Here is a 24,434-nt window from a genome sequence, read left to right as displayed (position 1 = left end):
TTGGGAATGTGGTCCGGGTCTCACCTGCACATGCACCGGAATATGATTCTAATGGCCAAGACATCGCCCCTGTGGTGTCTGCTCGGTTCTCACCTTCTAGAGGGACGAAGTTAGGGATCCAAGATTAGATCCTGGTGTTCATGCATGCAGATCTCCGAGGGTGGGGATTAGTCCTTGCAAGGGACGTATTTCCGGAGGAAAAGGTCAAGCTTTCTTGAATTAGGAGCTATTTTTGACGAACATATTATTCGTGGTCTGCCCGTGTTAGTTCTCTCGGACGACTTGACAGCAGTGGCGTAAGTAAGCTGCTAGGGCGGAACAAGAAGCAAAGCGCCAATGGCAGAGGATGCAAAAGTTTGCCGCTGGATGGAAAGACTGGTAAACGCTATATTAGCTGTTTTCGCTCCGGAGGTAAACAACGGAGAATTAGATTTCCTCTGCAGACGAGATCTCCTTCCGGGAGAAATACAGTCGTCATCGAGAAGTTTTCACAGAAGTGAAAAGTCTTTGAGGAGTACCTCAATTGGACAAGCTGGCGTCTTGCCTCAACGAGAGGCCTCAGGGATATTGTTCCAGGTCAAGGGACACTCAAACTATGGCAGTGGACGCCCTCGTGACACCTTGGGCGTTTAAGTCGGTCTGTGTGTCCCCTCTGTTTTCGCTTTTTCTGAAGGTGATACCTGTAAGAAGAACAAAGGTTCAGGAGATCCTCGTTGTTCCGTTTTAGCCAAGGAGGGCTTGGTTTCCAGGATTCATGATTACTCATAGAAGATTCCTGGCCGCTTCTTTTACGTGAGGAACTGTTACAAAGATCCGGGCGTATATTAAAACTTACCGTGGCTGCGTTTGACGGCGTGGCGTTTGAATGCCATATCCTAGCCAGAAAGGGTATTCCCAGTGAAGTCGTTTCCACACTTCTTCTGGCTAGAAAATAAGTAACGGCAAAGCCTTGCCACCGTAGTTGGCGTAAAGATATGTCTTGGTGTGCATCCAAGAAGGCTCCTACGGAAGATTTTCAGCTGGGTCGTTCTTCTCCATTCCTTGCAAGCAGTTGGGGATGCAGGCCAAAAAGTTAGGCTCCGTTTCAGTGCAGTCTTGGCCTTATAAATTTTCTTAAAAGAATTGGCCACCTTTCGGGAAGTTCGGACTTTCGTGAAAGGAGTACTGCACATCCAATCTCCGTTTGTGCCCCATTGGCACCGTGAGACCCTGACGTGGTGTTGCGTTTTCTTGTGTCACAATGTTTGGAACCTTTATGAAAGGTTGTGTTAAAAATTCTCTCTTGAAGAGTGGTCATGCTACTGGCTTTGGCGTCCGTAAGGCGTGTGTCGAAAGTAGCAGCTTTTTCTCACAAGAGCCCTGTTGGATCTTGCATGTGGATAGAGCGGTATTGAGAACTCGGATAATAGTTCAGCAAAGAAGGTGGTTCTGTGTTTCGCAGAAACCAGCCTATTGTGATGTCTGTGGTTACTTAAGCATTGGCTGATTAAAACACTCTCGAGATGGTCGGGGCTTTGACTAATTTGTCGCCATTTTGGCTCAGGTTGGGGAAACGGAGGCTCTGTTTGTCCGTATGCTCCCAGCATGATTGGGGCACCTGCGTCTATGTAGTCTGTTATACGCTGGATCTGTGATTCGATTCGGCGTGATCGTTCTACGGCTGGATTGCCGTTACCGTTGTTGGTGGAGACCCATTCTGCTAGAAAGATGGGCTCTTCTTGGGCGGATGCCCGAGAAGTCTCGGCGGTTCAACTTGGCCGAGCGGCTATTTGGTCGGGTTCAATATCTTTTGCTAAGCTCTACGTGTTTGATACCCTGGCTGCTGGGGACCTCATGTTTGCTCAATCGGTGCTGCAGAGTCGTCTGCACTCTCCTGCCCGGTCTGGAGCTTTGGTATAAACCCCATGGTCCATACGGAGTCCCCAGCATCCTCTAGGACGTCTGAGAAAATAGGATTTTAATACCTACCGGTAAATCTTTTTCTCTTAGTCCGTAGAGGATGCTGGGCGCCCGTCCCAGTGCGTAATGTGTCTGCAGTTTCTTGGTTATGGTTACACTCTTGTGGTGTTTCTTTCTGTCAGCCTGTTGCTGACGTTGTGCTTGCCTTGGCAGGCGGTGGTTTTACTATTGGTGGTGTTGACACACTGGTTGTGTTGCATATTCTCTCAGCATGTGGCTGTGTATTTGTCATACCGTTGGCTGGTATTCTATTGAATGCCACGTTCTGCGGTATGTTCGTGGTGTGAGCTGGTATTGCACTCACCGTGTTTAAACAATAAATTCTTTCCTCGAAATGTCCGTCTCCCTGGGCACAGTTTTCTAACTGATGTCAGGAGGAGGGGCATAGAGGGAGGAGCCAGTTCACACCCATTCAAAGTCTTATAGTGTGCCCATATCTCCTGCGGATCCCGTCTATACCCCATGGTCCTTACGGAGTCCCCAGCATCCTCTACGGACGAAGAGAAAATGATTTACCGGTAGGTATTAAAATCCTATTTTCATTCCCGCCCTCTGCAGAGGTTAATTCTTTCCAAGTGGGAAGGCCTACCTCATTGGATCAGATCACACATGATCACTTTGACTCCTGAGGTTCCACTGTCGCTGACCTGGTGGCTACAGGACCAACAATTGAGCAGGGTCCATCCCTTCTGGATCCCCGACTGGGTCCTGCTAACAATGGACGCCAGTCTTGAGAGGATGGGGTGTGGTGTTGGAGCAACACTCTTGTCAGGGTTGATGGACCAAGGAGTAATCAATCCTCCCAATAAACATTCTGGAGTTGCAGGCGGTGTTCAATGCATTGACTCTTACCCTGCCTTTGGTACAGAACAGGCCGGTTCAAGTATGGTCATACAATGCCACCAAGGTAGTATACATGAACCATCAAGGCAGCACTTGAAGCCTCATGGCTATGATGGAAGTGTCAAAAATCCTTCATTGGGCGGATCGCCATCTGCCAGCAATATCGGCAATGTTCATTCCGGCATCCTATACTGGGAAGCGGACTTCCTCAGTCACCAGGGCGTGCACGCCAGAGAGTGGAGTCTTCATTCTGAAGTCTTTCAACTCCTAGTGGGCAAGTGGGGACTACAAGATGTAGACCTGATGACGTCTTGACACAACCACAAGGTTCTGGTCTTCGGATCAAGGAGCAGGGATCCTCAAGCAGCGTTCGTGGATGCACTACCAATTCCATGGAACTTTCGGCTGCCCTACGTGTTCTCTTCAGTATCACTCCTGCCCAGGGTCCTGTGGAAGTTCAAACAAGATGGATGCTTATTACTTCTACTCGCTCCAGCGTGGCCCAGACGGCATTGGTTCTCAGACCTGCAGGGTCTATCCACAGAGCGTCTCCTTCTACTTCCTCAGCGCCCAGACCTCTTCGTACAGGGCCCTTGTCTTTATCCGGAGCTGGACAGACTGGCTTTGATGGCGTGGCTCTTGAAGTATCAATCCTGAGGGCCAAAAGATTCTCCGAGTTGATTATCCAAACTATGTTGAAAGTCCGCAAACCGGCATCTGCCCGGATTTATTACAGGGTCTGGAATTCTTACTTCACCTGGTGTGCAGATAAGAATTATGATGCATACAGATTCAGAATGTCCAGAATTCTGGCTTTTCTGCAACGTGGCCTGGATTTAGGCATTCACCCGGCCTCCCTCAAGGTTCACATATCTGCCTTGTCGGTTTGGTTTCAGAGAAATATTGTGTCTATACCTGACGTTTATTCACTCAGGATGTCTTAAGGATTCAGCCTCCCTATGTCCCTCCTGTGGCTCCATGGGATCTGTCTGTTGTCCTGAATGCCCTGCAAGAGTCTCCATTTGAACCTCTTGAGTCGGTGGACCTTAAATGGCTTACAGCCAAGGTCTTGTTTTTACTGGCTATTGCCTCTGCTAGAAGGGTGTCGAACTTAGGCGCCTTGTCCTGTCGTCCACCCTTTCTGATATTTAATCGTGACTGGGCAGTTCTTAGAACTCGCCCAGGTTATTTACCTAAGGTGGTGTCATCTTTTCACCTTAACCAAGAGATTGTGGTTCCGGCCTTCATCTCTTCCGATTTACATAGTATCTAATCTAAGGTTGAAAAAAGACAATTGTCCATCGAGTTCAACCTATTTGTGGTCTCCTATGCACGATTATTTTGTAGAAAATTTTGACTGAAGTTGATGACTACCGTTACGTTTTACCCCTCTTTTTTTATAATAACCATAGTGCGTAACTATGCCCCGTAACCCTGGATATCCTTATCCATTAGGAATTTATCTAACCCATTCTTAAAGGTGTTGACTGAGTCGGCCATTACAACTCCCTCAGGCAGGGAATTCCAAACACGTATCATCCTTACCGTAAAAAAGCCTTTACGCCGTATTGTGTGGAATCTCCTCTCCTCTAACCTGAGCGAGTGTCCACGAGTTCTCTGTGTTGATCTAACCAAAAACAGGTCCTGCGCAAGATCTGTATAATGTCCCCTTATATATTTGTAAATGTTGATCATGTCCCCTCTTAATCTCCTCTTTTCCAGTGTAAACATGCCTAGTCTTGCAAGCCTTTCCTCGTATTCCAGCATCTCCATACCCTTAATTAGTTTGGTCGCCTGCCTTTGAACCTTTTCTAGCTCCAGGATATCCTTTTTGTAGTAAGGTGCCCAGAATTGTACACCGTATTCAAGGTGTGGCCTCACAAGTGATTTATATAACGGGAGTATAATACTCTCGTACCTAGCATCAATTTCCCGTTTTATGCATGCTAATATCTTATTAGCCTTCTTTGCTGCAGTCCTACTTTGGGTACTACTGCTTAGTTTGCTATCTATGAGGACACCTAAGTCCTTTTCCAGTACAGAATCCCCTAATTTTACCCCATTTAGTAGGTAGGTGTTATTTTTGTTCTTGTTACCACAGTGCATTACCTTACACTTGTCTGTATTGAAGCGCATTCTCCATTTCGCTGCCCAAGCTTCCAATTTAACGATGTCGTTCTGAAGCAACTCAGCATCCCCCTCCGCATTTATAACTTTACACAATTTGGTATAATCTGCAAAAATTGACACCATGCTCTCTAGACCTTCTGTTAGGTCGTTAATGAAAATATTGAACAATAGCGGTCCTAATACTGAGCCTTGCGGCACACCACTTAGCACTTCAGTCCAAGTTGAAAAAGATTCATTAACCACAACGTGCTGCTCCCTATTATCTAACCAGTTTTTGACCCAAGTGCATATTGTGCTTCCTAGCCCTGATTCTTGTAGCTTGTAGATAAGTCTCATGTGTGGTACAGTGTCGAATGCTTTGGCAAAATCTAAAAAGATTACATCCACCTCTTTACCCTGATCTAGGTTTGCGCTTACTGTTTCATAAAAGCCAAGTAAATTGGTTTGACAGGATCTGTCCTTCATAAACCCATGTTGATTCTTTTTAATGACCTTATTGACTTCAAGGAACTTCTGAATACTATCTCTTAGAATACCTTTTAATACTTTCCCCACTATAGATGTAAGACTAACTGGTCTATAATTACCTGGTTCAGCTTTACTTCCCTTTTTGAATATAGGCACTACTTCCGCTATACGCCAGTCTTTGGGAACCATACCTGATATTACTGAATCCTTAAAGATCAAAAATAGCGGTTTTGCAAGTTCATAGTGAAGCTCCATTAGAACCCTTGGGTGAATACCATCGGGACCTGGTGACTTATTAATATTTAAATGGTTTAATCGGTCACAGACTACTTCCTCGCTTAAATAAGTACCTATCAGTGGGATATTCTCATTATTGAGATTATGGGGTATATGCAATTGCGGTCAAATTCCGGCTGGAATTCGACCGTTTTTAAATTCGACACAATTCGACAGTCGAATTCCTCCAGCCATGGGGTGCCTGAATTCGACATATTCAATACAAAACGGATTCGACAGTCCCGCTGTCGAAAAACTGAGGAATTGACGGATAAGTGCGTCCTGGATTCGACTTTTCCGATGGTGCAGAAATGGTTAAAAAAACACTGGGAAAAAATGCGTTGGGTCCCCCCTCCTAAGCATAACCAGCCTCGGGCTCTTTGAGCCGGTCCTGGTTGCAAAAATACGGGGGGGAAAATGACAGGGGATCCCCCGTATTTTAACAATCAGCACCGGGCTCTGCGCCTGGTCCTGGTGCAAAAAATACGGGGGACAAAAAGCGTAGGGGTCCCCCGTGTTTTTTGTACCAGCACCGGGCTCCACTAGCTGGACAGGTAATGCCACAGCCGGGGGACACTTTTATACCGCTCCCTGCGGCCGTGGCATTAAATACCCAACTAGTCACCCCTGGCCGGGGTACCCTGGAGGAGTGGGGACCCCTTAAATCAAGGGGTCCCCCCCCCAGCCACCCAAGGGCCAGGGGTGAAGCCCGAGGCTGTCCCCCCCCCCCCACCCAAGGGCTGCGGATGGGGGGCTGATAGCCTTGTTGAAAATGAAAGAATAATGTTTTTTGCAGAAGAACTACAAGTCCCAGCAAGCCTCCCCCGCAAACTGGTACTTGGAGAACCACAAGTACCAGCATGCGGGGGGGGGGGGGGGGGCGCTGGTACCTGTAGTTCTTCTGCAAAAAAAATTCCCAAATAAAAACAGGACACGCACACCTTGAAAGTACAACTTTATTACATACATGCCGACACATACATACTTACCTATGTTGACACGCCGACTCTGTCCACTTGTCCAAGTAGAATCCGGGGTACCTGAAAATAAAATTATACTCACCTAAATCCAGTGTCCAGTGATATTTTTTTTTCTTGATTTTAACCCATTCCCACCCCTTCCCACTAAAAACCATGCTCTCTCTATTTTAGTCAGTTAAAAAAAAAAATATTATTTTTAAAAAATATATAAATAATACTTGTGTCCCTCTAATAGACAAACCAAGTACATAATCCCTTCTAATATAAATAGATATGCTATTAGCAATAAAAAAAACACACAAAAAAACATGTTTTAATTTTTTTTTATTAGATTCCGGCAGCAAAGTGAGGCGGAAGGAAATTGACGATATTACTGTCGAAAAGCACTAAAGTCGAATCGACATTCTTCAATTGAATATACTTTTGTCGAATTGCCGCATTTTTACCACTGCAGACATGTCGAATTTTCAAAATGTCGAATTGCAAAAGGTCGAATCTGAAAAGCCTGTTTTTTTTGTCGAAAAGTACTGTATTGCATTGTCGACTTTTTTTTTTTTTGTATCGAAAATGCCCCGTTTTTCGACATTTTCGGGAATTCGACCGCAATTGCATATACCCCTATGTGTTAGTCCCTGAATTGGGTCCTCTCTAGTAAATACTGTTGAAAAAAACTCATTTAGTGTGTCCGCTATGTCATTATCATTTTTGCTTAAGACTTGTCTTTTAAAGGGTCTATACTCTCCTTCTTTAATCTCTTGCTATTAATGTATTTAAATAATTTTTTGGGATTCGCTTTGCTTTCCTTTGCTACTAGTTTTTCAGTTTCTACTTTAGCCGCTCTTATTTCCTTTTTGCATATTTTGTTACATTCCTTATAGTGCTGAAATGACTCTGCTTCGCCGTCAGATTTGTATTTTTTAAATGCTCTCCTTTTCTTGCCCATAAGTTCCTTTATCTTTTTGTTAAGCCACATCGGTTTATGATTTTTATTCCTTTTTTTGCTGCTCGTAGGAATAAATTTGAGTGTATTTTTTGCTAGCAGGAATTTTAGTACCTCCCATTTCTCCGTAGTATTTTTTCCTAAAAGCAAACCTTCCCATTCAATATCCCTGAAAAATACCCTCATCTTTTCAAAATTCGCTTTGCTAAAGTTTAGAGTCCTAGTTGAGCCAGTATATTTATCCTCCAAAGAGCGGTCTTTGGATGTGGTAAGGGATCTCCGTATATATGTGGAGAGGACTGCCTCTATCAGGAGGTCAGATTCCCTTTTTGTCTCGTTTGGTTTTAACAAATGTGGCTGGCCTGCGAATTAGCAAACCTTGGCCAGGTGGATTAAAATGGTGATTGCACAAGCTTATCCACAGGCTGGACTCCCAGCTTCTGCTGCTATTCAAGCACATTCTACTCAGTCTGTTGAACCTTGTTGGGCGGCCTGCTGTGGTGCGTCCGCAGAACAGTTGTGCAAGGCGGCTACGTGGTCCACAGTGAACACATTCATTAGGTTCTGTGCCTTTGATACTTCCGCCTCCCAGGATGCTTCCTTTGGATGCCGGGTTCTCATACCTGCTAAGGCGTGTCCCCTCCCTTGAGTAACTGCTTTAGGACATCCCCGATGTTTACCTGTGGAACACAATGTACCCTGCTGCAGAAAAAGAGCGTTATGGTAGACTTACCATGGTTAACTCTTTCTGTGAGGTACATTGGGCTCCACAGGGCGCCCGCCCTGACGCACCTAGCTTCTATGGGTTTGTATGGCATTAGCCGCTGGTCCCTTCTCCTGTTGTGAGAATGTGGTTCTGTGTGACTAACATTTGCCTTCTCTCTTGCCTACTCCTGCATTTAACTGGTTTATGAAACTGAGCTCCAGTGCTTGGAGGCGGGGTTTATAGAATAGGCCCCAATGCAACCTGATACAGCCTAAAGGTTTAGCCTGTTGGTGCCTCTGGATCAAGATCCACTCTACACCCCGATGTTTCCCTGTGGAACCCAATGTACCTCGCAGAAAGAGAGTTAACCATGGTAAGTCTACCATAACTCTCCTTTTTTTTGGGGGGGGGGGAGGGGGTTTGATAACAAACCTGAATAAGCCCCCTAAGATACATGCAATGCTAAACTAAAAACACAATTGTGACATGCTGGAAATTTTATAACTAAAGGATAACAAGTTTCATATGTGGACCACAGTTATTTTAATCCAAAGTCAGTGTGCCTATTGATAACCCTGTGTTAAGTAAAACCACTGACTAAGGAGTTCACACATCGAAATGATTGCCTTGAGCCTGTGAGAACTGGATGTTTTCACAATGAATAGAATTAGGAAATCTCTCTTTTCAGGGCTATTTGATAAAAAAAAATTATTTGATGAAAAGGAAGAAGAAATTAGGGATTTCTGAAGTAAGCAAAAACTATTAGAATCGTCCATTCTTCCAAAAGTAAATAGCAAGTAAGCAGAAAGTGGTGTGTGTGTGTGTGTGCGTGTGTGCGTGCATGTATTTAATCCTACATGCACAGTCAGAGCTGGACTAGCACTTAGTTTTGCAGGTAATTGCTAAATGTATAGTTCATACTCTGTTGTTGAAGCACATGCTGTCTTTCTCCGGTGGTTGGACAGGTGAGGCCATAAAAAAAGCAAAAAAAACCCCATCAACAAAACAACCTGCTGTGTGTGTGCATATATGTACAGTATATACTGTTTATGTGTGTGTGTATGTCTCTGTGTCTGTCTCTCTCTCTCTCTCTCTCTCTCTCTCTCTCTCTCTCTATATATATATATATATATATATATATATATATATATATATATATATATATATAGCTAACGCTGCTCCTCATTTCTATGGGAGGAATTGTTCTGCGCACCGGCTGCCAATAGATGGCGCCCGACAGAGCAATTCAAGTGTTGCCCCATTTGGGCGTGCACAGCTGCCGGCGTTGGCATTATTGTTATACTGTTCCGTCATATTGACGGGCTGGTAACTAGTATGCGTGTATGTACGTGTATGTATGTATGTATGTATATGTTTATGTATGTGTGTGTGTGTATGTAGGTGGGTATATGTGTGTGTGTGTATATATATATATATATATATATATATATATATATATATATATATGTGTATATGTATGTATGTGTATATATATATATATATATATGTATGTATGTATGTATGTGTGTGTGTGTATATATATATATATATATATATATATATAAAATGGGGGGATAAGGGTACCGGCGACTTGTGTTGTTTAAAATGCAATAGCTAAAATTAGATTTAAAAGCCAAAAAATATATAATAATACAAACGAGCTTTAATATCACATAAAAGCGGATCACAACATAAAACGTACTTCAAAACATTGATAAAAATATATAAACATAAAAGATCTTTGTAAAAGGTAAGGAGTTCTGACTTATCTTAAAAATAGGCAAGGGAGTCACTACAGGGAGACCAACGCGTTTCGTCACAACTGACTTCTTCATATATATATATATATAATACAGGTTGAGTATCCCATATCCAAAATGCTTGGGACTAGAAGTATTTTGGATATCTGATTTTTCCGTATTTTGGAATAGTTGCATACCATAATGAGATATCATGGCGATGGGACCCAAGTCTAAGCACAGAATGCATTTATGTTTCATATACACCTTATACACACAGCCTGAAGGTAATTCTAGCCAATATTTTTAATAACTTTGTGTATTAAACAAAGTGTGTGTACATTGAGCCATCACAAAACAAAGGTTTCACTATCTCAGTCTCACTCAAAAAATTCCGTATTTCGGAATATTTGGATAAGGGACACTCAGCCTGTGTGTGTGTGTGTGTGTGTGTGTGTGTGTATATATATATATATATATATATATATATCCATATCACAAAAATCTACAAAGTGGATGGTGCACTCTTGCTTTCTAATAGTTCGGGGAATTCAGCCAACAAGTCTTTACAGTCACAGATCACCTTTATTTTCGATGTTTCGGTCCCGGTAACGGACATGTAATACATATGTTAGCGTTTTGAAATGTTGACATTTGTAAGATGCTCTTTTAGTAGATTTTGAAATGATGACTCAGATCGTATAAGGTCACGCATATATAGGATATGTGCTATTGATCTCTATTTGGATCTACTTTCTACAGATATTTAGAATGGAAATGTAGAGCTTGAGGACTGTACAGCTGTTTAAATATTTTGAGTATACAACATTCCTTACTGCTGTTAAAGATATTACAATATGTACTTTTATTTGTCTTTTTCCCTTATTCCAGGAATCCAACCAAATGGAATATTCCAAAGACCTATAAAGATAAACCTGAGCAAATGTTAATTTTTGCTTGGGCACGTCTGCATTTTATAGATGGCAGTTTATTGGTTACATTTTATATACTAGTAGTCGCCTGCTCCTTTCTGTTGTATCAGTTTCAACATTATTTGTTTTTAACAAGTTTTCTGGGAACGACTGCAACCTGGTAATAATATAGGAAGTGTTGCTTTTTATTTACACTAATTGCGTTGTGTTTGCACGTGTACATTTTGACTATGGTGACATCATCTTTTTCTATAATAAAAGATAACCGCGCTCATGGCACAGTTTATTCTATATAAGTTGAATGAACAATAAGTCGATGTTATACTTTTAATAAGCTTATCTCAGTGTAACAGGTGCCACTGGAATCCTTTTCAGATCATTTCTGTACTGTATGATAGTCACCAAGAAGACTAATATTTCTGAGGCAGCAATACCCCAGCATGTTTGTATTACGCAGGGACATACAGTAGTACTAATGGAGGAGCTGGTCTGAGCTCAGGTAGGGGGGAAGGTATTACCTTGACGGCCATCTGCACATCGTGAGACTTTCTATAGGAAAATGTTCCATTGCTCAGTTTCACACAGATTGTTTCCACACTGGCAGCTGCTTGTTCCATACTGGTATACACCTGCTTTATGGTGCCCCCTGTGCTTGCTATATCTTATGTCACTAACGTTACATTCTGTTTTTTTGTAGACCTTTCTATGGCTATAATGAAAAGGAAAAGCAATTCATGAAGATATATCTTTATAATCCATCCATGGTGAAAAGGTAAATAACCATCTGTTGTACAGTGTAAAGGGGAAAACAAATGTTATATTTCCGCTAATAATTTTGTATTCTCCCATTGTATATGGACAGTTTTGGATTATTCTTTGGGTTCAATATTCCCATAATTAAACACACACTGGGGATGTGGGTGATGTGTTCATTTCAAATTTCCCATCTTGTTGAAACAGAATAGTGTTAAATGGGGATGCAGTTAATATACAGGCTGTCGGGATCCCGGCGTTCAGGATGCCGACACCGGAACCCCAACAGCCTGTAAAATGCCGGAATACCTACCACAGCCCGGTATTCCCACTCATGTGGTGTTTCCACGCCACCACCCGAGTGAGAATATAACCTGTCATGAACGAACACCGGGCCGGAAGCATGGCGAGCAGACTCACTGCATATACTTGCTGGGATACATGCTTGCAGGAAGCTGCTGTCGGTATAATGACCGCCGGCATCCAGGATCACAATGTATTCCATTAAATGTCTTGTAATATTTATATAGAAACTAACAGTTTACTGCACATTCTAATTTGTATATTCAAATAATGAAGGCTTAAATATAGTTATATCAGAGCCCTTACATAGGTAATATAAATATGTATTCTCACATAGAAGGGTTATTCTTGACATGTAGTCTCTTTAAATCACAATGCTCAGTACAGCTTTATGGACATGGGCCCTAGTCAGAGAAGTCCAATGGTTTGTGTACATCTCTGATTTTGGGATGCATGCGCTTGACCCATTCCACTTTATCTCACGCAGTGCTCCCTGACCCGCAGCCTGTTTGACAAGCTGGGTGGAAGTAATGCCCACCTCCTGGAAAACTAGGGCGTTTAAGCTGTAATGGCCAAATTGAGTGATCTCAGATTGCTGATGGTCTCGCAGAAGATCTGATGCTGGCTCAGGTCTGATGTGCTGGCAGAAGGCATCTCTTTCATCAGATGCCTCCTGTGGCATTAGCATATTTTCACATCGCTGCCACATCCATGTCCAAATCAGGCCCATGATTGTTTATGTCAGTAAATGTAATTGCAATGCTCTGCTTTTGCCATTTGAGTTGCTTACCCTTTATTAGATACCCCTTAGCCAATATCTAATGCAGGATTTCTCATCTCCAGTCTCCATTCCCCCAATAGGTCATGTTTTGAATTTTTTTTTATTGGTGGGAACAAGCTGGTAATTATTGCTCATATTAAATAGATAAGATGAACTGTCCATGATATGTAGGGGCAAAACAATGTAATTATGACCTGTTCAAAGTAAGTATGGTCCACAGCTGAAAAATACCTAATGCTGCGTCATCTGGAATTGGCTGTTTTTAGTCTGGAGAGATTTATTTTGTGAGAGATGAGGTGATATTTCATCACTGTACTTTAGCAGAGCTGTAGTGAAAATTCAGACATTTGGCGGAATCTAGTTAGCCGCAGTAATTTACCGTAGCTAGCCGAATTGCCTGACTCTATCCCATTATCCCCAATGCTGGTGCTTATAGCCAGGCAAAACCAAATCTTTGATAAGTGACCATTTTTTTTGCGATAGGTGGCGCAAAAGCACAAAGGTCTGCGGCTTTTCCCGAACCCTATGTGTTTTCGTGCGATACAGGGTAATTTGCGCACTAAACAGACTGGCTCTAATTGGATAGCCCGAATTGATCATCTGACTAAGGGGGAGATGTACTAAGCCATGGAGAGAGATAAAGTACCAACTAATCAGCTCCTAACTTCCATTTTAGAGGCTGTGTTTGTAAAATGACAGAAGCCGATTGTTTCGGTAGTTTATCTCTCTCCACTTTATCACTCTCCAAATCTTTGTATATCTGCCCCTAAGATGGAACAGTGCATTTTTAAATCATACTTCATATACAGATATTTAAGTGTTTGTTTTTTGACTATGTAGCATTTCTATGTTAGGCATTGTGTTGGCATGTTTTAAGCCAGAGTGTAGACTTCCTTACTACTACAGTTCATTCAATTAATAGCGAATTCCCAGGATGCACTTCCCTGTGATAATGCAAGATGCTAAGAAGCTGTGACCTCATACATCTAGCCTCAGTATGAGACATGACACTCTGTGGTCTAATCACAAAGCAGTGAAAAGAATGGAGAAGTGAGCCAGCGGAGAAGTTGCCCATGGTAACGAATGTTAAGTGCATCCTATAAAATTATAAGGACAACATCTCCACTGGTTCACTTTTCCACACTTTTCACTGCTTCATGAATAGACCCCTCAGTGCGAGATGCCTGGTGTGAGGGAGTTGCCAGGTCCTATGCAACTCTGTTAGGATGCAACAGGAGACTCTGCTGATTAATTTGATGTGCACACTTGTATATCTGTGTGCGACTAAGCCTGTATATGAAGCTGTTGTATCATAGCACTTCGTATACAGAATCACATACTCAGTTGCCGCAAAGATATGGAAATCTCTATATCATCCATAGGGGACGCTGGAGTAGAATACCATGGGGTGGGGGTGGGGGGTTGTATAGATGGCGTGATCAGGCGAGCCCTCCCCATGGTATTCTACTCCAGCGTCCCCTATGGACTCAGAGAAAGGGATTTATCGGTAAGTACCAAAATCCTGTTTTTGTATATGAAATTAATCCGCACAGTCTGCTTGTGCATCCTAGTCTTATTGCGACTAAAGCTGATTATCTAGCAGACCATCTGTCCAATGTGGCTGGTTGGAATGAAAATCTGGCAATGAATTGGAGCAAATGACAATTGATCATTTTTTCCCAAACACTGGAAATAGGCCATAATTTCTCTTAGAGAGTTTTTGTCAACTTTCCAGTGTTTTGGGAGCAAATGGCAGTACCGTAACTAGGTGTGTGCCGGCGGTGTCTGGCACACATCACATGTGCTCTGAGGGCGTAGGACCGCCGGCAACACTTGCAGGTCCGCGCTGATCAGTGTTTGTCTGCAGAAGTACTGTAGCTGCAGCGGCGGATCAGGACGCTGGATGAAATTACCGTATGTCCGACCCTGCGCCGCTTCCTCTCCCAGGCCGCCTATCGGTGCTGAAAGGGGGCATGGTCAAAGGGTCTGTGATTAGGCAACGCCCCCGACTTTGATGTTTGGTCTGCCTACATCCATCTCTGCTACAGCTCTCCTGGAGGTAACACAGTGGGGACCGGGGGAGGGGGGGTGTGTGTGTGTGTGTGTGTGTGTGTGTGTGTGTGGTGTGACTGGAGGGGACAGGCTGTGTGTGTGTGTGTGTGTGTGTGTGTGTGTGTAGTGATTGGAGGGGACAGGGTGTGTGTGCGCAGTCACTGGATGGGACAAGCTGTGTGTGTGTGTTTAGGGGCTGTCTGCCGTAATGTGTAATAAGGGGATGCTGTCTGCCGTAATGTGTAAAAAAGGGGATGCTGTCTGCCGTAATGTGTAATAAGGGGACTCTGCCTGTCGTAATGTGTAAAAAAGTGGATGCTGTCTGCCTTAATGTGTAAAAAGGGGATGCTGTCTGCCGTAATGTGTAAAAAGGGGATGCTGTCTGCCGTAATGTGTAAAAAGGGGGACGTTGTCTGCCGTAATGTGCAATAAGGGAACGTTGTCTGCCGTAATGTGTAATAAGGGGACGCTGGCTGCCGTAATGTGTAAAAAGGGGGACTGGCTGCCGTAATGTGTAAAAAGGGGGACTGGCTGCCGTAATGTGTAAAAAGGGGGGCTCTGTCTGCCGTAATGTGTAAAAAGGGGGGCTCTGTCTGCCATAATGTGTAAAAAGGGGGACTGGCTGCCGTAATGTGTAAAAAAGGGCAACTGGCTGTCGTAATGTGTAAAAAGGGGGACTGTCTTCCATAATGTGTAAAAAAGGGAGTCTCTGTCTGCCGTAATGTGTAAAAAGGGGGACTGTCTGCCATAATGTGTAAAAGGGGCTCTACCTGGTGTAGTGGTGCTACTGTGCGGCATCATTTGAATAATAGAGACTACTGTGCACCGTAATATGAATTGGTATTATTTTGTGGCCACACCCCTTCCCCATGAAGCCACGCCCCTATATATTTTTCGCACTCCTATGGGGCGCACTGCCCCTGTTTTGCATAAGGGGGGGATGCGCTGAGGCCGTTTCTTGCACACTGCGCTAAAATGTTTAGTTGCGGCACTGGCAAATGGTCGCTTGCTCACATCCATTACCAGATTTTCATTCCAGCCAGCCAGATTAGACTGATGGTCTGCCCAATAATTGTATAGTGCATGCTAAGCTTAAAAATAATTTTCAGCAAAAAGGACGTGAAATGCTAGCAAAGTTTCACAGGATCTGGCAAGCCAAGAGGGGCTGTTTTGCGTGACTGCAGCAATGATGTATGAGGACACATCTGTGCTCCTTGATTACAGGTACTTGAAAAAGCACGTGTGTTTTATATAAGAGGCTTGTGGGGAATAAAACACAATTATTTCTATATATTTATACATCTCTTAGGAGCCTGCATCTGTGTGTTGTAGTGAGAATAGAAATTCTTGTAGGCATTTTTAAGTAACCTAGTTATTTTACTTTCTGTAATAAATTAATGATTTTTACATATTGGTCTAGTTTGGCTGAAGATTATCAGGGGTATTCAATTGTAGTCGAAACTGCCGTCTTGTCGGAAAGGCGGCAGTTTCCTACTTTTTTAGGTTGGAAACTGATTTGACCTATTCAGTCCCCCTGCCATTTTTCTCACAAGTCGGCAACTCCAACTTGTCGGAAAACGTGGATCTGCGGATTAGCCGCGAATCCACGTGTTTTGTCGGAAGCGCGGCCAAATCCAACAGGTTTGAGCCCACATTTCCGACAATGTCAATCCGACTTTTAAAAATGTCAGATTGGCATTGTCGGGAATGGCCAGCCGCTCATTGAATACTGAGATGTTGGATCCTTTCCGTCAGAAAGGATCCAACATCAATTGAATATACCCCTATGTCGTGTAGTTATACACCCATCAGCCATAACATTAAAATCACCTGCGTAATATTGTGTAGGTTCCTCTTGTGCTGCCAGAACAGCTCTGACCCATCAAGGCATGGACTCCACAAGACCTCTCAAGGTGTCCTGTGGAATCTGACACCAAGGTCGATGTTTGGTCAATTTTTGATCGATTTTGTGTTTCAGGGTCTAAATCACACATTTACTGACAGATGATTTTTCATATCCTTTAAAAAAAAAAGTATCAAATCATCTGTTCGTAAATTTTTGGGCCAAAAAGTATACCAAGAACCTTGAATTAGAGCAAATTGCTCTATCTTATTATAATTATTCTCCTTTAAATGAACTATGAAAAGTTAAAGATAGGAACAGTAGATGTTTTTTTGTGCAGTGAAATACTGTATTAGATATATGATGTAAGACTAAGGGGTATATTCAATTGAAGTCGGATCCATTCCGACATTCATTTGTCAGAATGGATCCGACCTCGGCTATTCAATGGACATCTCAATTTGACTTTTAAAAAAGTCGAATTGAGATGCGGGAGGGGAGACGGGGGAGAGCCATGGGCAGACAGGGGAGAGCAGCGCTACAGCAGCGGCTATATAGCCGCAGCTGTAGCGCTGCTCTCCCCCGTCTGCCCGCGGCTCTCCCCCGTCTACCCCCCAGTCCCTCCTCTCTCACAGCCGCCGCTCCCCGTCTCCCCTGTCACAGCCACCGCTCTCCGTCCCCCCTCTCACAGCCGCCGCTCCCCGTCTCCCCCTCTCTCACAGCCGCCGCTCACGGCAGCGTCCACCCGGCTCCAGCAAGCGAGGTCTCGCTTGCTGGAGCCGGGTGGACGCTGCTGTGAGCGGCGGCTGTGACATCCTCCAGCGCTGCTCACCCCGTCCCCGCCTTGGCTCTCCTCATTCCCGCTTCGGCTCTGCCTGTCTCTGGCGCTGCTCTCCCCATCTCACTCGACTATTTTTAAAGTCGAACTGAGATGGTTGAAAAGGAAGCACGTGGATCGGCAGCTATTCCACCGATCCATGTGCTTTTCGACAAGTCGAATTCATCAACTTGTCGAAAAATTTTGGGTTATATTGAATAGGTCGAATCACGATTCGACCTTAAAAAGTCGAAAACTGACCTCTTTTTGACAGACGGCAGCTTTCGACTTCAATTGAATATACCCCAAACACTTTTATGTTACTCAATACATTAACATCACATTATATGAAGGAACATGCATTCAAATCATATCGCAGGGCCTTCTCTACTATACAATTACCAGTTTATAGCTGCATGGTTGTTCATTTGTGTTGGTAATTTGAATTTCCCCAACCTGTGAAAGGTTTTGGCTGTATTTGGGATTTTATATATATATATATATATATATATATATATATATATATATAAGTGGTGATCGCAGTAATTCTCTGTGTAAGTAGTATAAGTATTCTTACCATAGAAACTAAAATCCATATCTGGCTGTGATAAAGTATAGACAGCTAGACATGTCTATCTAGCTGCTCACCTCTGTCCCTTCTGTATCCATTGCAGTTTAATCTGCATCACTCACATTTAACACAAAGGAGAAATGTTTGTTTTTCTATCCTTGCACACCATTCTGTGCTTTGGTTTTATGTGTGACTTGACAGCTGGGAAATGTAGGTAGAATATCTTCTTTTTATTTTGATATTAATAAATGATACAGCGTGTCTCTCTGAGCACAGACTCCAACAAAGGCTTTTGTGTATACATCAGTGGTTTCTAAACACATAGATGTAATGACATATGACACACACCTGTTACTCGTGGCTTTGTAATGGAGCATTGGTAAAATATAAACCATAATCATAAACAAACATGGTTACATTGAGAGGAAATGTCCAGCCTTGAACAAATATGTAGCTTTATTACTCCCTATATGAAGCAACTGTGGTTCACTGCTCCTGGAATCCATGTATTCCTCTCTGAGAGCAGTATAAATGGACTCTCTCCATACAGATGAATCCTCAAACACTATTGCTGCAGTCACGTCAAACAGCCTTTTTCGGCCCACCTTGTCCTGTGCGACACTGCATGCGCCGAGTGTCTTTTTCGCTGAAATGTGCATTTTAGTTGCAATGCGACTGACAAAGTCACTTCCTGTGCCATTGAGTCTGAATCTGTATATGAAGTGCAACGATGAAGCAGCTGACGGTTTTGTTGACATTAAGTTTCATTGTGCTTCATCTGCAACTTTGTACATAATAAAATGAATTCCTGTGCAGCGCTGTGTCTTTGGTAAAGGGGGAAGGGGGTAATTCAGACTGCATCGCTGCAACGGCAGCGATCGCAGTCTGAATTACTATGCGCAGTGCGCATGTGCAGCCAGTGAGATGCGAAAGCCTCTGCCTGATTGACAGGCAGAGGTATTTGCAGGGCGGGAGGGGGCGTGCCAATGACGTTAGAACGGCATTGGCGGGGCACGGTCTGGACAACAGAGGCGTGTCCGGACTGTTGGGGGTCACACACAGCTCGGGCGGTAAGCCCCCTGCCAGCGCGCATGAGCTGGCTGGCAGGGAGCTACTAGTCGGGTTCATAACACAATATTCAGACCAAGCCCATCAGATCAAAAAGATCATCACAAAACACTGGCAGATATTATTGCAAGATGACAATCTAGCTAAAGTTCTACCCCCTAACCCCAAAGTCATCTATCGAAAGGCTCCTGACATAAAGAAAAAACTTATAAAGAAGAAATAAATCTGCACAGGATGTCACAATTTCAATTAAATAATTAGGAGTATTATGTATTAAACCAACATAAAGGCTTACTCAAAACATAAATTCAGCAAATAGTTGGTGGTGCTCCAGGAGGATAGTAAGAACAACTAGGGAAAAACTGGTATGGTCCTTTGAAGAGAACAAAGAGCCAAAAAAAGCAACTATAGGCCTTTTCCTGAGCACACTTGAAAAAATTGTAATGATGAAAATATTAAAAATTAACATTTATTAGTATATACTTAAGAAAAAACGAGAGCTGGCATTGATAATTAAAGAGCATAGGTGTTTGCCAGTACCCATGTACCTTTTATAGGCAAAATTATAATATAGGTGAGCGAAAATAAATGAACCCTCATACATGGATAAATTCATACATATCCTCTCTAATCAGGAATTTATATGAAAGAGGTCACTCCCCCCTGATTTTCCCATAAGGTTCACCATACATTTCCCCATTTATTAGGGGAAACCTGAGGAATTTATTTCATGGTATATAAACTCTCTCTTTCCATGAGTATTACACTCAAATTTTCTTTTGGTGAAAAAACTAACACACAGCCACATACCGCCACCAAATCAGATACAAACCACAATAGATGGGTCACAGAACAAAGGAGGTTTTTACCATTGTGGGACCTGCTCAGGTTGCCATATGGTAAAAGCAAGAAGCACATTACCCACTATCATGAAACAATCTGCAACTAACTCATACAGTTACAAAATCAAAGACAGAATCACAAGCAAAGGCATCATATACTTACTAGAATGTCCATGTAAGTTACAGTATATAGGGAGAACCGTCCGACCACTGAAAATCAGAATCAGTGAACACATTTGCAATATTAAACGAAAAACAGAAGATCATCCGCTCTCATTACACTTTAGAGACCATCATGAATCAAATCCCGCATTACTAAAGTTTACGGGGCTGAAAGAAATCAAGAAGAACTGGAGGGGAGGGGATTATATACAAAAAAGAAATAAAGAAGAGTTACGTTTAATAATCTCCTTTGGCACACTAGCACCAAAAGGGTTAAACATTGATAATGAAATAAGGACTATCATCTGCAAGTAGAACCGATCATTTAGTATACAGATATCCAATACCCAGAAAAAGCGCACAGGGAACATAGGATTATAAACCACTCCAAAGTAGGAAAATTATATATCCCAGATATTTCATAACAATACCAAAGAATCCACTTTACCATAATTGTTGACACGAAAGAAACATCTTGAATTTTTTAAAAGCTCCGTGATCAGATAGCATACTAACAAGCCACATACCATTGCCACATAAAAAAAAAGAAAAAAAAAAAGGGAATTTCATTTGCATTGCCATGTTTTCATACTTTCCCTGTTTCTGAAACTCACAAATGGGACAGATTGCAGGAACATGTGATCTGCCCCCTGCAATACTAACAACCTCAACCACCAATCGAGAAAGAAAAAAAAAGGAATTTCATTTGCATTGCCATGTTTTCATACTTTCCCTGTTTCTGAAACTCACAAATGGGACAGATTGCAGGAACATGTGATCTGCCCCCTGCAATACTGACAACCTCAACCACCAATCAAAAAAAAAAAAAAAGAATTTCATTTGCATTGCCATGTTTTCATACTTTCCCTGTTTCTGAAACTCACAAATGGGACAGATTGCAGGAACATGTGATCTGCCACCTGCAATACTGACAACCTCAACCACCAATCAAATCAGTGGAACAAAGGAGGAACTGATGCTGGTCCCGCCCGCAAGCCAATTTAACATCCAATACTGACAACCTCAACCACCAATCAAATCAGTGGAACAAAGGAGGAACTGATGCTGGTCCCGCCCGCAAGCCATTTTAACATCCACCACTATCAGAACACTGCAAAGACTCCCAGAGGAAGACCGATCCGGTTGAAACGCGTTGGAGGAGACGACTAAGAGACATCAAACCATTGGAGGACGGGAGAGTGCTGTGAGACCCTCGGACCTACGGCGCAGACATCGGTAAGCAGTACAGACGGACGGGCAGCAGGAGGACCACACAGGTGAGTACTCCGTTGTGGGGAGGTGCAACACTGCCACAGGCTCTGTTTAGATCCTGCGGCTGAGCTCCCCCCCACGCGAACACGACCAACCCAGCGAGCGGCGTAGGCACACGGGGAGATCCCTAACAGGACGAACCGGAGAGCGGGTGCGCGAGCTGAGGGACGAGTCTGTCCGGAGCTGCCAGGAGGTTCCCGCTGCCCCCCGCACCTGTACATCTTACAAGTACGGCCGCAACGATAGTGCACGAATACCTGACTTCCACACGCAGAGGTACGGGACGCCGTCCTCTGCAACTATATGAATCTAATTACTAAAGACAGATTTTTAAAGCCCACACAGTCCGGTCAGGACTAGAGACATTTCCACTGGAAAATCTATATTTGACTTTTAAAGCATCACAGCCAGATTTAATCATTACATATATATATTTTTCTCTATCGTCCTAGTGGATGCTGGGGTTCCTGAAAGGACCATGGGGAATAGCGGCTCCGCAGGAGACAGGGCACAAAAAGTAAAGCTTTAGGATCAGGTGGTGTGCACTGGCTCCTCCCCCTATGACCCTCCTCCAAGCCAGTTAGATTTTTGTGCCCGGCCGAGAAGGGTGCAATCTAGGTGGCTCTCCTAAAGAGCTGCTTAGGAAAGTTTAGCTTAGGTTTTTTATTTTACAGTGAGTCCTGCTGGCAACAGGATCACTGCAACGAGGGACTTAGGGGAGAAGAAGTGAACTCACCTGCGTGCAGGATGGATTGGCTTCTTGGCTACTGGACATCAGCTCCAGAGGGACGATCACAGGTACAGCCTGGATGGTCACCGGAGCCTTGCCGCCGGCCCCCTTGCAGATGCTGAAGTAAGAAGAGGTCCAGAATCGGCGGCAGCACTGCAGCTGTGCGCCATTTTCCTCTCAGCACACTTCACACGGCAGTCACTGAGGGTGCAGGGCGCTGGGAGGGGGGCGCCCTGGGAGGCAAATGAATACCTATTTTGGCTAAAAATACCTCACATATAGCCTCCGGAGGCTATATGGAGATATTTAACCCCTGCCAGAATCCGTTAAGAGCGGGAGACGAGGCCGCCGAAAAAGGGGCGGGGCCTATCTCCTCAGCACACAGCGCCATTTTCCCTCACAGAAAGGCTGGAGGGAAGGCTCCCAGGCTCTCCCCTGCACTGCACTACAGAAACAGGGTTAAAACAGAGAGGGGGGGCACTAATTTGGCGATATGCTTATATATATATTAAGATGCTATAAGGGAAAACACTTATATAAGGTTGTCCCTATATAATTATAGCGTTTTTGGTGTGTGCTGGCAAACTCTCCCTCTGTCTCTCCAAAGGGCTAGTGGGTCCTGTCCTCTATCAGAGCATTCCCTGTGTGTGTGCTGTGTGTCGGTACGTGTGTGTCGACAGGTAGGAGGACGATGTTGGTGAGGAGGCGGAGCAATTGCCTGTAATGGTGATGTCACTCTCTAGGGAGTCGACACCGGAATGGATGGCTTATTTAGGAAATTACGTGATAATGTCAACACGCTGCAAAGTCGGTTGACGACATGAGACGGCCGACAAACAATTAGTACGGTCCAGACGTCTCAAAAACACCGTCAAGGGTTTTAAAACGCCCGTTTACTTTAGTCGGTCGACACAGACACAGACAGGGACACTGAATCCAGTGTCGACGGTGAATAAACAAACGTATTCCTTATTAGGGCCACACGTTAAAGGCAATGAAGGAGGTGTTACGTATTTCTGATACTACAAGTACCACAAAAGAGGGTATTATGTGGGATGTGAAAAAACTACCATAGTTTTTCCTGAATCAGATAAATTAAATAAAGTGTGTGATGATGCGTGGGTTCCCCCCGATAGAAAATTATGGGCGGTATACCCTTTCCCGCCAGAAGTTAGGGCGCGTTGGGAAACACCCCTTAAGGTGGATAAGGCGCTCACACGCTTATCAAAACAAGTGGCGGTACCGTCTATAGATAGGGCCGTCCTCAAGGACCAGCTGACAAGGCTGGAAAATATAATAAAAAGTATATACACACATACTGGTGTTATACTGCGGCCAGCGATCGCCTCAGCCTGGATGTGCAGAGCTAGGGTGGCTTGGTCGGATTCCCTGACTAAAAATATTGATACCCTTGACAGGGACAGTATTTTATTGACTATAGAGCATTTCTATATATGCGAGATGCACAGAGGGATATTTGCACTCTGGCATCATGAATAAACGCGATGTCCATAACTGCCAGAAGATGTTATGGACACGACAGTGGTCAGGTGATGCAGATTCCAAACGGCACAGTATGGCCGTATAAAGGAAGAGGACTTGTTTGGGGTCGGTCCATCGGACCTGGTGGTCACGGCAACTGCTGGAAAATCCACCGTTTTTTACCCTAAGTCACATCTCTGCAGAAAAAGACACCGTCTTTTCAGCCTCAGTCCTCTCGTCCCTATAAGATCATATCTGCCCAGGGATAGAGGAAAGGGAAGAAGACTGCAGCAGGCAGCCCATTCCCAGGAACAGAAGCGTTCCACCGCGTCTGACAAGTTCTCAGCATGGCGCTGAGACCGTACAGGACCCCTGGATCCTACAAGTAGTATCCCGGGGGTACAGATGGGAATGTCGAGACGTTTCCCCTTCGCAGGCTCCTGAAGTCTGCTTTACCAAGTCTCCCTCCGACAAGGAGGTAGTATGGGAAAAAATTCACAAGCTGTATTCCCAGCAGGTGATAATTAAATTACCCCTCCTACTACAGAAAAGGGGTATTATTCCACACTATATTGTGGTACTGAAGCCAGAAGGCTAGGTGAGACTTATTCTAAAATTTTTTTTTGAACACTTACAAAGGTTCAAATTAAGATGAAGTCACTCAGAGCAGTGATAACGAACCAGGAAGAAGGGGACTATATAGTGTCCCGGGACATCAGGGATGCTTACCTCTATGTCCCAAATTTGCCCTTCTCACTAAGGGTACCTCAGGTTCGTGGTGCAGA

The 24,434-nt window shown here is 43.8% G+C and overlaps 1 protein-coding gene across 2 annotated transcripts in view; it reads left to right on the top strand.

Annotated features, from left to right (window-relative positions):
• REV3L (REV3 like, DNA directed polymerase zeta catalytic subunit) overlaps positions 1 to 24,434 on the top strand; it is a 372,405-nt gene that overhangs the window by 133,472 nt on the left and 214,499 nt on the right. For both annotated transcript variants that reach the window (XM_063917144.1, XM_063917145.1), the window contains exon 3: positions 11,671 to 11,745. In XM_063917144.1, the coding sequence (XP_063773214.1) occupies positions 11,671 to 11,745 (75 nt within the window). The remainder of the gene's footprint in view (positions 1 to 11,670; positions 11,746 to 24,434) is intronic.

This window comes from Pseudophryne corroboree, chromosome 4 (genome assembly GCF_028390025.1).
Source record: "Pseudophryne corroboree isolate aPseCor3 chromosome 4, aPseCor3.hap2, whole genome shotgun sequence".
Classification (NCBI taxonomy): Eukaryota; Metazoa; Chordata; class Amphibia; order Anura; family Myobatrachidae; genus Pseudophryne; species Pseudophryne corroboree.
This window is presented reverse-complemented; position numbering and strand designations above follow the sequence as displayed.